General features: G+C 51.3%; 4 protein-coding genes across 4 annotated transcripts; 3 read left to right on the top strand and 1 right to left on the bottom strand.

Annotated features, from left to right (window-relative positions):
• Nucleotides 1–287: 287 nt before the first annotated feature.
• Nucleotides 288–1,451, top strand: PFICI_00691 (uncharacterized protein; the record flags this gene model as incomplete). The annotated part of the gene is made up of 2 exons (XM_007829272.1): nucleotides 288–875; nucleotides 1,029–1,451. The coding sequence occupies 2 exons, from the start codon at nucleotides 288–290 to the stop codon at nucleotides 1,449–1,451; spliced, it is 1,011 nt and encodes a 336-aa protein (XP_007827463.1).
• A 1,405-nt stretch (nucleotides 1,452–2,856) lies between these two features.
• PFICI_00690 (putative family 31 glucosidase ORF2) lies at nucleotides 2,857–4,916 on the top strand (the record flags this gene model as incomplete). Its single annotated transcript, XM_007829271.1, has 2 exons — nucleotides 2,857–3,742; nucleotides 3,799–4,916. The coding sequence occupies 2 exons, from the start codon at nucleotides 2,857–2,859 to the stop codon at nucleotides 4,914–4,916; spliced, it is 2,004 nt and encodes a 667-aa protein (XP_007827462.1).
• A 657-nt stretch (nucleotides 4,917–5,573) lies between these two features.
• PFICI_00689 (uncharacterized protein) lies at nucleotides 5,574–8,372 on the top strand (the record flags this gene model as incomplete). The annotated part of the gene is made up of 1 exon (XM_007829270.1): nucleotides 5,574–8,372. The coding sequence occupies one exon, from the start codon at nucleotides 5,574–5,576 to the stop codon at nucleotides 8,370–8,372; it is 2,799 nt and encodes a 932-aa protein (XP_007827461.1).
• Nucleotides 8,373–9,155: 783 nt separating this feature from the next.
• On the bottom strand, nucleotides 9,156–10,990 carry PFICI_00688 (uncharacterized protein; the record flags this gene model as incomplete). Its single annotated transcript, XM_007829269.1, has 2 exons — nucleotides 9,156–10,144; nucleotides 10,198–10,990. 2 exons carry the CDS (start codon nucleotides 10,988–10,990, stop codon nucleotides 9,156–9,158), a joined length of 1,782 nt encoding a protein of 593 aa, XP_007827460.1.
• Nucleotides 10,991–13,823: the final 2,833 nt, after the last annotated feature.

Genomic DNA, 13,823 nt, shown 5'->3' with positions numbered 1-13,823 from the left:
GAGAGAGAGAGAGAAGAGACTTTTCAATTGCATTCCCAACGACATCGAGTTTTGGCCTCAGGAAGGCAACTCTAAGTATTCTCCGTTGACTTGCCACTTCCTCCGACTGAGTACTTTGATCATGCCGGAGGTGGGCAGCAAAAATATAAGTATTTGTGATTTCCTCTCGTTGTGAAAAGCGTTCCTGAATTTATCCCATTCCCATCTTGTAATATGTTCGCCAAACCTCTCAAGATATAGAGCCAAGTACAACTTTCTGGTCACTTCTCATTTGAACCGTCCCAAGCATGGACCAAGTTAGGTCTTGGGTCCTTGCAGCAGGGAGTCCTGGGTCCTTGCAATGCGTGAATACCAGAGTGACGCAGCAGGTTCTGCCCAATCACATATTGGTCGCAGTCCAGGCTGCGTCCATTAATCCGGTAGACAGCCAGCTACTGAACTGGCGCCTCAATGCGCCCTCGGGCGTCGATACACCCTGGGTCGTGGGCAGGGACTTTGCCGGTGTTGTCCTCAAAGCAGCACCTGGCACGGAGTTCATGCCGGGCGACCATGTTATGGGCGTGACTAGAGCCATGGATGGTTCAGGGACACTGACAGACAGAGTGCATATCAACCTGGGCAGCAGCGCGGTCGTCACGAAGCCACCAAATATGCCGTGGGCCGAGGCTGCCAGTGTGCCTTCGGCCTGGCTGACGGCCTTTACGGCCATTGAGAAGTGCGCTTCAACTGTCGACACTTCCAGGAAGCACAAAATTGCTATCCTCGGCGGTAGCTCACCCACGGGTATCTACGCGATACAGATCGCCCACAGGCGCGGTTGGTGGGTCATGGCCACTTGCTACGGGCAACAATACGTAGACCTTTTAAAGAAGCAGGTTAGTAACCGTTACTAATTCTTCCCTTGTTGACATGGCTTCGATTGTATAAATCAGACATAGCTTTGTGTGCTTGTGCGTGTCAGTCTACTCCTTATTTGGCTCCTTTACGACCCGAAAAAAAGCAGTGACTAACACCTTTTTGTTGAGTAGGGCGCGCATCGTGTCACCGATTGCAGCAGCTCTCCAGACGCCGGCAACGACGCCGTGGCTCATTTCGAGCCCGACGCGATTCTCGACTGCGTCTGTCAGAAGCAGTGCGAGAACATGGCGAGAACGCATGTCGAGGTCAGTGGCTTCGCGTCGGAGTCGTCATTATTGGGCGGAGGAAGCGTCGCTCAGGACTACCCGAGCATGTATTTTGAATTAAATAATGCGTGGCTAGAGGAGGCCAGGCGTCTGTGCGGCAGGTGTATTCACGTCGATTCGGTCTTTACATTCGACAAGGTGAAGGAGGCATTCAACAAGATGCATACGAATCAGTGCAGAGGGCGTGTTGTGATCAAAATTGAGGGCGATAGCCGAGCAATGCAAGACACGCTGCAGCTGACAGCTGCTGGTCGGGAGATTTCTTAGACGAGACAAGATCCCTATCAAACCTGAAGGACTTGATCTCTGTTACTTGCTATTTTCTCTGTTACTTTCTGTTTTTATTAGCATTTGTAGTAGCCCTTGATGTGATGTTCTTGTACCATGGTTGTGTCAGCGACATGATGTCGGGTGAAGAAAACAAACCGACCAGCTTCTACATATTCAAATTTCAGATATGTTGTCCAGATAGCCTTTGATATTCGCGAGTCTACATGGAACACCCCAGGAGACAAAGGCAGTACTGGATCAAGGAACCGTTGCAAAACATGTCGACATGGATTACACAGGAAGAGACAGACAGGTTGCATGACCTGCTAGGTATGTATCGAAATAAAGTTTCGGATCCTCCCATGATTCCCCCGATACAGAAGCAACAGTCTAAAAGGACAAGAAAAAGAATAAAGAGGTGAAGGTTGAGCGCCTTTTACAAATCGAATTCGAGACCAGGTCTACTTTTGTAGACGTATTTATGAACTCCCCACAACGAAAATGCAGATATAACTCGAGTGGTGGATACCATACTCTATTAATTATGACCTGCTTTAAGCATAACTTTTCCACAAGTGGTTAAGTCAACCATGACAACTACTGTCCACGGCGGGGTGGCCTAATGGTAAGGCGCTACTTTCCGGTGGTAGAGATTCAGGGTTCGAGTCCCTGCCTCGTCGACTTTTTGCTATGACAGCGTCTAATTTTTTGCTAATTCATAGGAGAGATTGAATTTTCTTGTATCGTATGTATCTTTGACGATCCTCGCAGAGAATGTCGTTCCTTGGTGGTCACCCGTTCAAGGGGATAAAGTTCTCTAGGTTAGTATGTCTGGAGGTCCCACCCTTTTAGTGCTGCAAAGGACTAGCTGGTACTCTGTAGGTACTATAGAGAGTAATATCAACTTCTAGCCCTGGGATCGTGCTCGACTCTGATAATTCTGTTGCTTCGCCAAAGTGACCATGTACCTTTCAATCAATGAAAACTTTACCCGAAGCGATCGGTTTCTGCACATGTTATTAGGCTGAACAGCAAGTACAAAGTAGATCATGGTCTGCATTTGTGCCCAGCGGCGGGTCAAGCAAGCATAGACGCCCGTGTTCAGCAATGCGATTCGTGCGAAATTTGGCAGCGAAATGGTAGACATGCCCGAAACCAAGTGACATTTTTTACATGATTAGCACTCTGGAGTTTGGGCAGGGACATGGTCACACTACATCGACTCAAGGATTCGACTGATATCTACAACTCGAGGCTCTCCGCACTGCACTTGCATTGGTGACACACGTCAAATTGTCTTGCATCATATCCATCTATATATAGTAGTGTACTTGCTAGTCATTGGTATATCACAGGACACCATACCACCAATTTGTTGGCAGAATCCAAGAAGTTTTGCAAAATGTTCACAACTCCCGAAAAAACAAGTCTGGTCTACCTATACGATTCCGAAATTCTCAGAATCGAAGCATGGGGTCCCAACGCATTACGCATTAGAGCCACTCACGAAGCGTCCTTGCCCACAGAGGATTGGGCGTTGACGGAGCCGCTGCCAGAACAGAATAATGTCTCTATCCAGATCAACGATGATCAAGCCTCCATAAGGAATGGCAAAATTTCTGCAACGGTATCTCAGTACGGTGTATTGGCTATTGCAGACGACACCGGCAAGGTTCTGTTGGAAGAGTATAGCCGTACGCATGTCGACAGAAAAGATCCCAAGTGCAGCTCACTCAACATCTCAGCCCGCGAATTCCAGCCGAGGCTTGGCTCGGACTCGTGGCATTTGAGAGCCAGATTCGAGGCCGATGCCGATGAGCAGATCTTTGGCATGGGCCAGTACCAGCAGCCATGTCTGGATCTCAAGGGCGTGGACCTGGAGCTGGCTCAGAGAAACTCGCAGGCCTCGATCCCGTTTGCCGTCTCCTCGCGCGGCTACGGCTTCTTGTGGAACAATCCTGCCGTCGGCCGAGCAGTGTTTGGCAAAAACGTTACAACTTTTGAGGCGCTCTCGACACGCGTCTTAGACTACTGGGTCGTGGCTGGGGATACGCCGGCAGAGATTGTTCGAGCATACGGCAAAGCAGTCGGTACCGTTCCTGAGATGCCCGAGTATGGCCTGGGCTTCTGGCAATGCAAATTGAGATACCAAACCCAGGAAGAGCTGCTCGAAGTGGCTCGAGAACACAAGCGCCGAGGTCTGCCCATGGACGTGCTCGTGGTCGACTTCTTTCATTGGCCCAAGGAGGGAGAGTGGAAGTTTGACCCTACATTCTGGCCCGATCCCGGTATGTTGCTCCCACCCGCTGCCGGTTTTTTCAATGTGCTCATGATTCCCTACAAGACTCAATGATTAGTGAGCTCAAGTCCCTTGGCATCGAGCTCATGGTATCAGTATGGCCAACAGTCGATAGAAGATCTGAAAACTATGACGAGATGCTTGCCAAGGGCTTGCTTGTCCGTCAAGACCGTGGCTGGCGCATTTCCATGGACTTTGGCACGGGCAACTGCATCCATTTCGACCCAACGAACCCGGCTGCCAGAAAGTACGTGTGGAACAAGGCCAAGGCCAATTACTACGACAAGGGTGTCCGCATCTTTTGGCTGGACGAGGCCGAGCCCGAGTACACAGTCTACGACTTTGATATTTACAGATACCATGCCGGACCCAACCTGATGATTGGCAACTCTTACCCCGTCCGGTACTCGCAGGGCTTCTACGAAGGGATGAAGGAAGCTGGCCAAGACAAGATTCTCAATCTTGTTCGATGCGCCTGGGCCGGCAGCCAGAAGTACGGAGCATTGCTGTGGTCTGGCGACGTGGCGAGTTCGTGGTCCAGTTTCCGCAGTCAGCTGGCCGCCGGCCTGAACGCAGGACTGGCTGGCATCTCGTGGTGGACGACAGACATTGGCGGCTTCCACGGTGGCGATCCCAAAGACCCGGCCTTCCGCGAGCTCCTTGTGCGCTGGTTCCAATGGGGGGCTTTCTGTCCAGTCTTCCGTCTCCATGGCGATCGAGAGCCCAAGCAGCCCAGACACGGCGATACTGGCGGCAGCTGGTGTCTTTCCGGGGCTCCCAACGAGGTTTGGTCCTATGGTGACGAGGTATACGAAATCTGCAAGACGTATCTAGCTCTACGCGAGACCCTTCGCAGCTATGTTCGGGAAGTCATGCACGAGGCGCATGTGCATGGTGATCCTGTGATCCGCCCCGTGTTTTACGAGTTCCCGCGCGACCCCCAGGCTTGGAAGAGCACTGAGGAGTACATGTTTGGATCAAAGTACCTTGTCGCTCCCATTCTCAAGCCTGGACAGCGACAGAGGGAGATACGATTGCCCAATGGCGCAGACTGGAGGAGGCTTTCGAAGCAGGGGAAGCTAGAGGGTGAAGTTCTGAGGGGTGGGGATGTCGTGACTGTAGACGCCCCACTGGACTATATGCCTGTTTTCGAGAGAGCTTGAGATCCGAGCTCTTCCATATTGTGAGCCCATGTCTGTGCTGTAATCCAAGCTCTAGCCACATGCTTCTTTATGGATATCATCTACAGTGCCATCTCCACGCTGCCATGGTGAACTATGCTTAAAGTTGTCCATCTCGGTCTACGATTCACCGAGTGCCCACATTGAACGTCTCCCCGCTCAGAGTCTCCCCCCCGCTATAAGTAGAAGTTTGAACCAGCTGATCCATTCCAGACGGTCTAGTGCTTCTCGAGCAACCGAAGTTGAGCCAGTTCCGCGACACTTGCAGAATGTTGTCAGACCATGGGATAGATCAAGCAGGGAATAAGCAAATCTCCAGGCCTGGGCATCATGTGCAGTCCTTCTGCCAATGCATCTTGTTAACCAGCCGAAGTCTTTCCGGCTCTCCAACATGATTGACTGACTCCATACCTACTATTTGGGGGGCCCCGCGTCCAGAACCATCGGCCCCTTCCCACTAGTCGGGCAATGATCCCGCCGACAGACGAGTTCAGCAAGGCAATATTGCTCTTGTCTCTTGTTACAGCAAATTGACTTCTTATTACCCCCCAAGTCGATCCATCTACAAAGAGGAGCGAGCTTGAGGCACGGTATTGATCGGTAGCAATATTTTGTCAAACTTCCCCAAGGAACTCCAAGATGGCGAACGCACCATCGTTGACGGACATCCGGTTCGAACATCATCCAACTGGTCTCGGCGTCAACGAAACTCGTCCACGTATCTCATGGCGGTATGAATCAAAGTCTGCGTCGCTTGTAAAGAACTGGCTCCAGACGTCTTACGAGGTTGAAGTCAAGCGCAAAAACTCTTCCGAGACCAAGCCATTCAAGTCAGATAGTGATAGTAACATCTTGGTACCATGGCCAGATTCACCATTGACTTCTCGGGATGCCGCAAGTGTACGAGTCAGAGCATTTGGTGTGAGCAGCACTGAAGCGGCTTCCACCGAGGGACAAGCAACGCCGACGGAATGGTCCGACTGGGCTTCTGTCGAGACCGGCCTGCTGGAACGAAAAGACTGGTCGGCCCATTTCATCACAAGCTCGAAGCGAACCGCTTTGCCCGTGGGTGGCAAGCGTGTAGAGTACTTTCGACCCATCAGATTGCGCAAGACTTTCAGACTGGACTCGAAACCCGCCCGGTCGAGGCTCTATATTACCGCGCTGGGTGTGTACGTAGTCTATATCAATGGCACCAGAATTGGTGAGGAGCACATGGCTCCAGGCTGGACGTCATATCGTCACAGACTACAGTACCAAGTATATGATGTAGGCGACCTTCTCCAGGCTGGGCAAGACAACACCCTTGCCATTGAGGTCGGCGAAGGTTGGTATGCTGGCCGCATTGTCTGGGGTGAGGGGGTTACATGCTTCTATGGAGAAGAGATTGGAGCACTCGCTCAATTGGAAGTTGGTCCAGAGAAGGGCTCAGGGCAAATTCTGGTACAAACGGACGACAAATGGGAGTGGAAGGAATCTCCGATCCTGTCGAGCGGAATCTATGACGGAGAAGAATACGACATGCGCCAAGATTACCAAGATTGGACAAAGATTTCATCCCAAGAGCAAAAGTCTTCAGACTGGCAAGCAGTCAAGAAACTCCAATTCCCGGAAACGACGCTCCTGGCATCACCGTGTCCCCCGGTAAAGGTCAACCAATTAGTCAAGCCGGTCAGCATCTCAGAGTCCCCTACTGGCAAGATCCTCATCGACTTTGGCCAAAACTTGGTGGGCAAGATTCGAATCCACTCCCTGAGCCGACCTTCGGGGCATTTACTTACAATCAAACACGCCGAGGTTCTAGAGAACGGTGAGCTTGGAGTTCGTCCCCTACGATGCGCAAAAGCCACAGATCGTATCACCTTTTCAGACAATATCCTGAAAGACTATTCTCCTCAATTCACCTTTCATGGCTTTCGGTATGTGGAGATGAGCGGGTGGTCACCGTCTGACGCTACGGAGCCATTGACATTGGAATCGATCTCGGCTGCCGTCATGCATAATTCCATGCTTCGTACTGGGCACTTTGAGTGTTCCAGCGCGCCGCTGAACCAACTTCACTCCAATGTGACTTGGTCGTTGCGCTCAAACTTCCTCTCCATCCCCTCCGACTGTCCTCAGCGTGACGAGCGGCTGGGATGGACGGGCGATATCCAAGTATTTGGCCCCACGGCCAGTTTCCTCTACGACGGCGCAGGCTTCCTCGGCAACTGGCTTCGTGATCTCATTGCAGACCAAAAACAGGCCGGCGGCGTTGTGCCGTTTGTCATTCCAGACGTCATGCCAAACGGCCCGTGGCCTCACGAGTCGCACGCCATCTGGGACGACGTCGTGATTTTGCTGCCGTGGGCACTATACCAATGGACCGGCGATGACTTGCCCCTCCGAGAGTGCTACGACGGTATGCTAGACCATCTGAAGGTTCTTCCTCGCGACCACGACGGGCTCTGGGATACGGAGGTGTGGAAGCTCGGGGACTGGCTCGACCCTTCGGCACCCCCAGACAACCCGGCATTGGCCACGACAGATAGTACCTTGGTATCCGATGCGTATCTGGTTCATATCACCAGAACTATGGCGCGAATCGCCGATGTCCTCGACAATAGCAAAGACAAGGCCCGTTTTGAGGCAGAGGCGGAAAAGCTTGCCCAGGCGTTTCGATACAAGTACATTGCCGGCTCCGGCCTCGTTGTCGGAGATACACAGACGGCCTTGGCCCTGACCCTCGTCTTTAACCTGCACGAGCAAGGAGACCAGGCCGGGCGGGCGCTCGCGGCGGCACGACTGGCCAAATGGGTCAAGGCCGCCCAGTTTAAAGTCAGCACAGGCTTTGCGGGCACCAATGCCATCCTGCCGGCGCTGTCGCTGGATCTCCCGGGGGGCACGAAGGAAGAATCGAACCTGCAGTACGCGTACAAGATGATCCTGACCGACGAGTGTCCCTCGTGGCTGTACCCCGTCAAGATGGGCGCCACGACCACGTGGGAGCGATGGGATAGTATGCTACCCTCGGGCGAGATCAACCCGGGCGAGATGACGAGCTTCAACCACTATGCCCTGGGCAGTGTCGCGGCCTGGATGCATGAGACGATAGGTGGACTCGCTCTGGCCGAAGACCAGAAGGGTAGAGTTGGTTGGAAGTCGTTCCGCGTCCAGCCACGCCCAGGCGGCGATGTGACAAGCGCCAAGACGGAGTACTTGAGCGGATATGGGTGGGTTCGATGCGAATGGCAGGTGGTCGAACTTGGGGGAACCAAGGGAAAGAAGTTTGTCATGGATCTCACTGTTCCAGCCAACTCGACAGCTGTCGTAGTGCTGCCTGACGCTGACAAGAAGGGCCAGCACGACGGCTTGACCGTAGGCTCTGGTGGCCATCACTTTGAGTGTCGCTTCGAGGATCCCGGTGAGTGGCCACCCAAGTCAAATCTCCCCTTTTAGAGTGAGTGATATTATGTTTCGCCAAAAATATAATAATATTACACACTGTGAAGCCTGGACGAGAACTTGTTCCGTGATTGTAGTAATATAAGACGCTTCCTTTCACGTGTCTATTGTATACCGACAAATGACAAATTGCAAAAGCTCTTCGTACAACGAAAGTGCAGCGGCTCCCAGATAGTACATGGGAGATAGTTACATGCTACACAGGGCCGTGTTGATATTCCTGTCTACTTTATTCCTATCACATGAAAACACGATCCGTCTTGACACATTTGAAATATGGATATAGCCTCAAATATGAACGTTCTCATTGTGCTATGAAATTGATCCATGACTCCACGCAGTTACAACATAAACAAGACACGCAAGACACGCGTTTTCTGCCGGAAGGAATTGATTTCCTACCCAAGCAGATAGGTGTCGCTGGTCTGCGTCTTGTTCTTCAGCTAAGCTTGGTCGCTAAAATAGACGACCAGACCATTGAATTCATTAAAATCAACGCTATCATTGGCTCCTGCATTATCCCAAGGAAACCACTTTTTGTTTTACCAGCTAGGCGGTTGGGTCACGGCATCAGCCAAGCATATGTTTTGTCTAGTCCACCACGGACCAAGTCTAAGACTGCCACGCACGATAAGGAAAGAGAGATAGAGAGAAAGATCATCACGTGAAAAGAGACGAATAACAGTAATATGAAATAATATTTGGCCAGGGATGACTATTTTCAGGTCATGCCGTCCATAAGCGTATTAGAAAATGGCGAATGAGAGGACAATGGACTCATTGCAACGTAAGTAACTCCACATCGGGGATACTCCGTTGCCTTTTGTGACCAAAGTATTGCCCAGACGACGATTTTCGCTTTTGCGAAGCGCCCGCCAGGGGACTGCTGGCGGCATCCGACATGTTGCGCTTGTGCTTGCGCATTGGCGAGATAGGAATGTTGGTGCTGGGAATTCGACCATCCTTGATACCGCGAAGCGTACCGTGGTGGAGGGGTCCCGAAAATGCCAAGGATTCGCGCGTTGCCTTGCCACTCCGCAGCAGCTGATGTGTTTGCTGATCACGGCGAAAGGCGCCGGCAAGATGTGAATTGTTGAGTAAATGACTATGGTCCAGAAGCGGGTTCACATCGTCTCCTGGTGTTTCGTGGCGGTGGGGAGTCGTCCAGTATTGATCTTCATCATCAAACCCGGTGCCTTGGTCGGCATCAAAGTCTTCAATATCCAAGAAGTCATCGAGCTTGAGACGCTGCTCATCATGATCCTCCTCGAATTCATCGTACTCTTCCTCCTCGGAGATATCCTCAAGTGCGCTAACTGGAGGCATGAAAGCCTCCGCAGGGCCAACAGCCTGTGTACCGTTCATGAAATCACCAAAGGTATTCGATGAGACCATCGCTCCCATCATGAGGTTCCCGGAGTTACTTAATATCGAGGATGACTGGCTGAAGTCATGTTCGGCAAACAGAAAGTCTGGAGCGAAATTGAAATTGAAGGCTTCGGGGGACAGATCCAGGCGACTGAGCCGTTGAGGGGTGAAGATCATCAACTTGCCAGTCCGAGGGTTCACGACAGCAATGGGTTTCTTCCCGTCACTATCAAGGTTGAATCTGCCCACGCGAGGTCTACCACGGTGGCGTCGCATCAAAGAGAGCACATCCGTGTCTGATGACTGGCTAGGCGTCTCACGACGTGTTCGCTGCGGCAAGGGTTGTTTGGCTGGTTCCTCATCCTCGTCTGTGGTGTCACCGCCATCCTCTCCATCGGCTTCCGAGACGATATTAGCAGCGTTATGAATGGTATCGACGCATGTGACTTACATTGGTACCCGTCAGACATGTCATCGTCGTCCTCCTTTTGGGGAGAGGCAACGGGAGTCGACATGGCGGTGGATGGGTCATGATTGGTCATGGGAGTAGCGACAGGGGTACTATCCGACTCAAAAGAGGTATATGGTACATTCTCCAAGTTACCCATATACATGTCATCCCCCAAACTGCCGTGTAGGTCCCAGAAAGAACCAGAATCGGAAGAGTTGTCATAGTCATTCTCAATCTCACGACGAAACGTTGGGTCGAGAGAACTCTGGTCGACAAAAATGTCGGGAAATATGCTGTCAATGCCATCGTCGGTCTCTGTTGTATCGCCGTCAGAATCGGGAACGCCTGCAAAGCGAACCCTTCTCTCGGTAACCTCCTGAGTTGTGATAGATGCGTCGGTGGCGTCGTGGCCTTCTGACATGAAGCCCTCCCATTCAGTCTGATCAGCAGCTTCGTCATCCTCGTCGTCCTCGTCTTCTTCTTCTTCATCATCATCAGAGTCGTCATCTTCATCCTCATCATCTCCTTCCTCTGCTGCCTCTTCCGTCGACGGCCAAGGAGAGCCATGATTGCTAGGGATGGCCTGTTCATCATCGTCGAGAATATGACTCTCCTCGGCCGCGATCACATCTTCCTCATCCTCATCAGAGTCACTGATGCCACCGACAGCCGAGTAACCATCGCTATCAGACAAGTCGGACAAACTGTCGAGCGACGACGAAGAGTCGGAGGCCCGACGCTTTGACGGCTTGACAGGGGTGACGGGCGGTTTTTGGCGTGCGTTCTTTGACATTGTGTCGTTCCAGCCAGAAGAGGTATACGAGTGGGTTATGCAGGGGGTGGGCAGGGGTATGTTCTCGAGGTCGGTCGAGTTCTAGACAAACGGGTGTTGAGGCCTGAAATGCTCTCGAAAGGAAGCTACTACCCTTGAAGGATGTGTGTATAAAACTGAAAGGAAACGATTGCAAATGATTGCTGCAGTGTGGTCGAGTACGATGTGAGCCGTATAGTAGTGTGGTATATCAATGGTTCACGAAGGGGGAGCTGAGTGGCGTGTGGATGGGTGATATGGGGAGAGAGAGAGGATCCAGAAGCGGGACTAGGGACTATGGTTTGCAGGAGCAACTGGAGCCGTGGAAATCTTTGAAAAGTGGTGCGAGCCCGGGTCAGTGGGCCAGATGCGCAGTCGTTGTTGTGTATTGCAGACTGGGAGTGAAGCGGTGGTCCGGATCGTGTTTTCTTCGAAGGGACACACTGGTTTACAGTGGCAGTCTGTATGGGCAACTTCGTCGAGGTCGGATTGTTGTTGAATATCTCGGAGAACTGACGGACTACGGGACATGCCAGGGGAAAACGACACGTCCCGTAGTGGGAATTTACAGCTCAGCGACGGCCGAAGGCATGATTCTCGACGAAGTTTGGTATTGGGTGACTGGACTTGGTTTCTGTGATGGGATCGTGCGACTTCGTTGTCTTGATGGGATAGATTGTGTAAATGGTCTGGAGAAGAGGGGAGGGAAACGTCCAAGTCCAAGGTCCGGCGCTGCTAGAATAGATATTTGCTCCAAACTTTTTTTTTCTCGGTGGTGGGGTCGGCGGCTCTGATTCGTCTGGCCCAAGCTGAGACCAACCTTTCCTGATGGGGAAATGCGTCACCGCCATTTTGGAGCCTCGTAACTTTTTTTCTCTCTCGCTGTTCATGGCCGTTGATCCATTTGAATAATTCAAGCGTATGAATAGCACTTGAGCGTCAAGCTTCATACTGGTATGTATACTACATCTTATTCTTGCATTTGAAGGGTTGGACCATGTCAATTCGCCCAAGGAGAGTAAAAAGCCCTGCAACCGCTAGTCATTATCACTATCCTGGGATTGCTGCTCAGGTTGCATCTGTTCCCATTTAGGAGTGGTAGGAAACAAGCTACATAACTCTGTACTGTGCAGGCGAGGATGGGAATTGGTCAAGATGGAACCTGATCTGACCAGGCTTCTTCCATGCTTCAGTCGAACGAGATAAATACCAGCCCCAGACACTGCAGATTTCTCAAGTGAATATAGCCGGGCGGGTACGCCGTCACCACGGCTCCGCAGGCCCCGTAAACATCCAATAATACAATCTCTGTAGTCAATTGCATGTATGCATTAAATTTTTTTTTTTTTTTTTTTTTTCGCGCCTTCATAGTCCTGTCTCGCCAAGCTCGCCTGTCTATCGGCTTCTGGCCGCTACAGATTTTTCTCGATATTTCTCGCTGCACGACTAATAGACGACTCCACCTTTAGCAACGATCATCTGGGCTGGAATGTCAGAAGCCAAGTCTCCGCTCCTGGGTGACGAATAGGTCGCCTGCCAAACGGACCACAAGTGGGAGTCATAGCCTCCAAAATGAGTGACCATTGACACACGGAAACCCATGTAGAGTTTGGGATATGCAGGTTGGGGAAGATGAGGAGATTCTCAGGTTCCGCAGAGACATGTGCTGATCCCAGCCGGAGGGGGGAGGTCTTTTGGTCTCATGGCCGGCTCATTTCATTTATGCAGTACTGCAACACGTATGCGCCCACCATAGTCCACATGCAGGTCAACGGGCGGGCGATACATAAGCGAGTAATGGAGAGACCAATAAGGCGATCTTGACAGTCATCAGAATAGAAAGCGGGTGCGTACATGACAAACGAGGCAAGAAGACGGACGACATTCGAGATGGCCTCTTCAAGCTACGGCCGTCTTGTAGTTCAGCAATATTAAACCACGTTCTTGGATCCAAGCATCTAGAGCCCAACTGCTCTCTCTAAAGGCAGTCGTAACTCTCATGGGCAAATCCACTGGCATTAATAACAATCACAGCAAGCAACAATGATGCGGAAATGCCTCAGTAGGCGCAGCATGCTAAAACCGTCCTTGTCTATGATTGCTAGCCGCTCTAATAATTTCATACTTTTAGACCCTTATGTGACTTTATACTTCAGCATCCATCTACATGCTGCATTTCACCGGCAGCCACCCAATGGCAATAAACAGCGCCAGTGATGATTCAACTCTATCCATTACACATTGCATAGTTAGAGAAGCGTCTGCCGTGCAGTATGTTGTATACGATCCTCCGGATCTTGTTGCATTAACCAATTGTATCTTGGCGAAATTCCGACAATCCCGTGTGAAGATTGACATTCGAAAGTTTTTTTTTTTTTTCTTGTCCTCGCTCCCTTAGCCCATTCCTCCCCAGGACCCTGACCCACTCATCATGCCCCTCACCTGGAACCTACCGAGCTGTGACGTGTGTCGCCATTTCGCGCGAAGTGGGCGAAAAGTTCGTCGAGGCAATCGAGCAATCAAACTGCCCCTCATCGTCATTCCAAACTGAAGTGCTGAATTTGTCTATACGTACTATGTACTACTGTGTATGTAGAGCTGGGGCTTCTTCTTCTTCTTTTGTTCTTCCCCCCTCGGTCTCTCCCCCTTTGGTTTCCGACTTGCTGCGTACTTCGATATTCCCGAATTCTACGCCATAGTTGTAAATCCAGAGACTCTCTCCTACATTAGTGCCAAGAGGTCAGTAAGCTTCGGCAAGCACACGACCAATCTCCTCATCCAACCTTATTACCGAACGTATGCTGGAGGCATGTGC

This window comes from Pestalotiopsis fici (assembly GCF_000516985.1).
Source record: "Pestalotiopsis fici W106-1 unplaced genomic scaffold PFICI_Scf_1, whole genome shotgun sequence".
Lineage (NCBI taxonomy): Eukaryota > Fungi > Ascomycota > Sordariomycetes > Amphisphaeriales > Sporocadaceae > Pestalotiopsis > Pestalotiopsis fici.
This window is presented reverse-complemented; position numbering and strand designations above follow the sequence as displayed.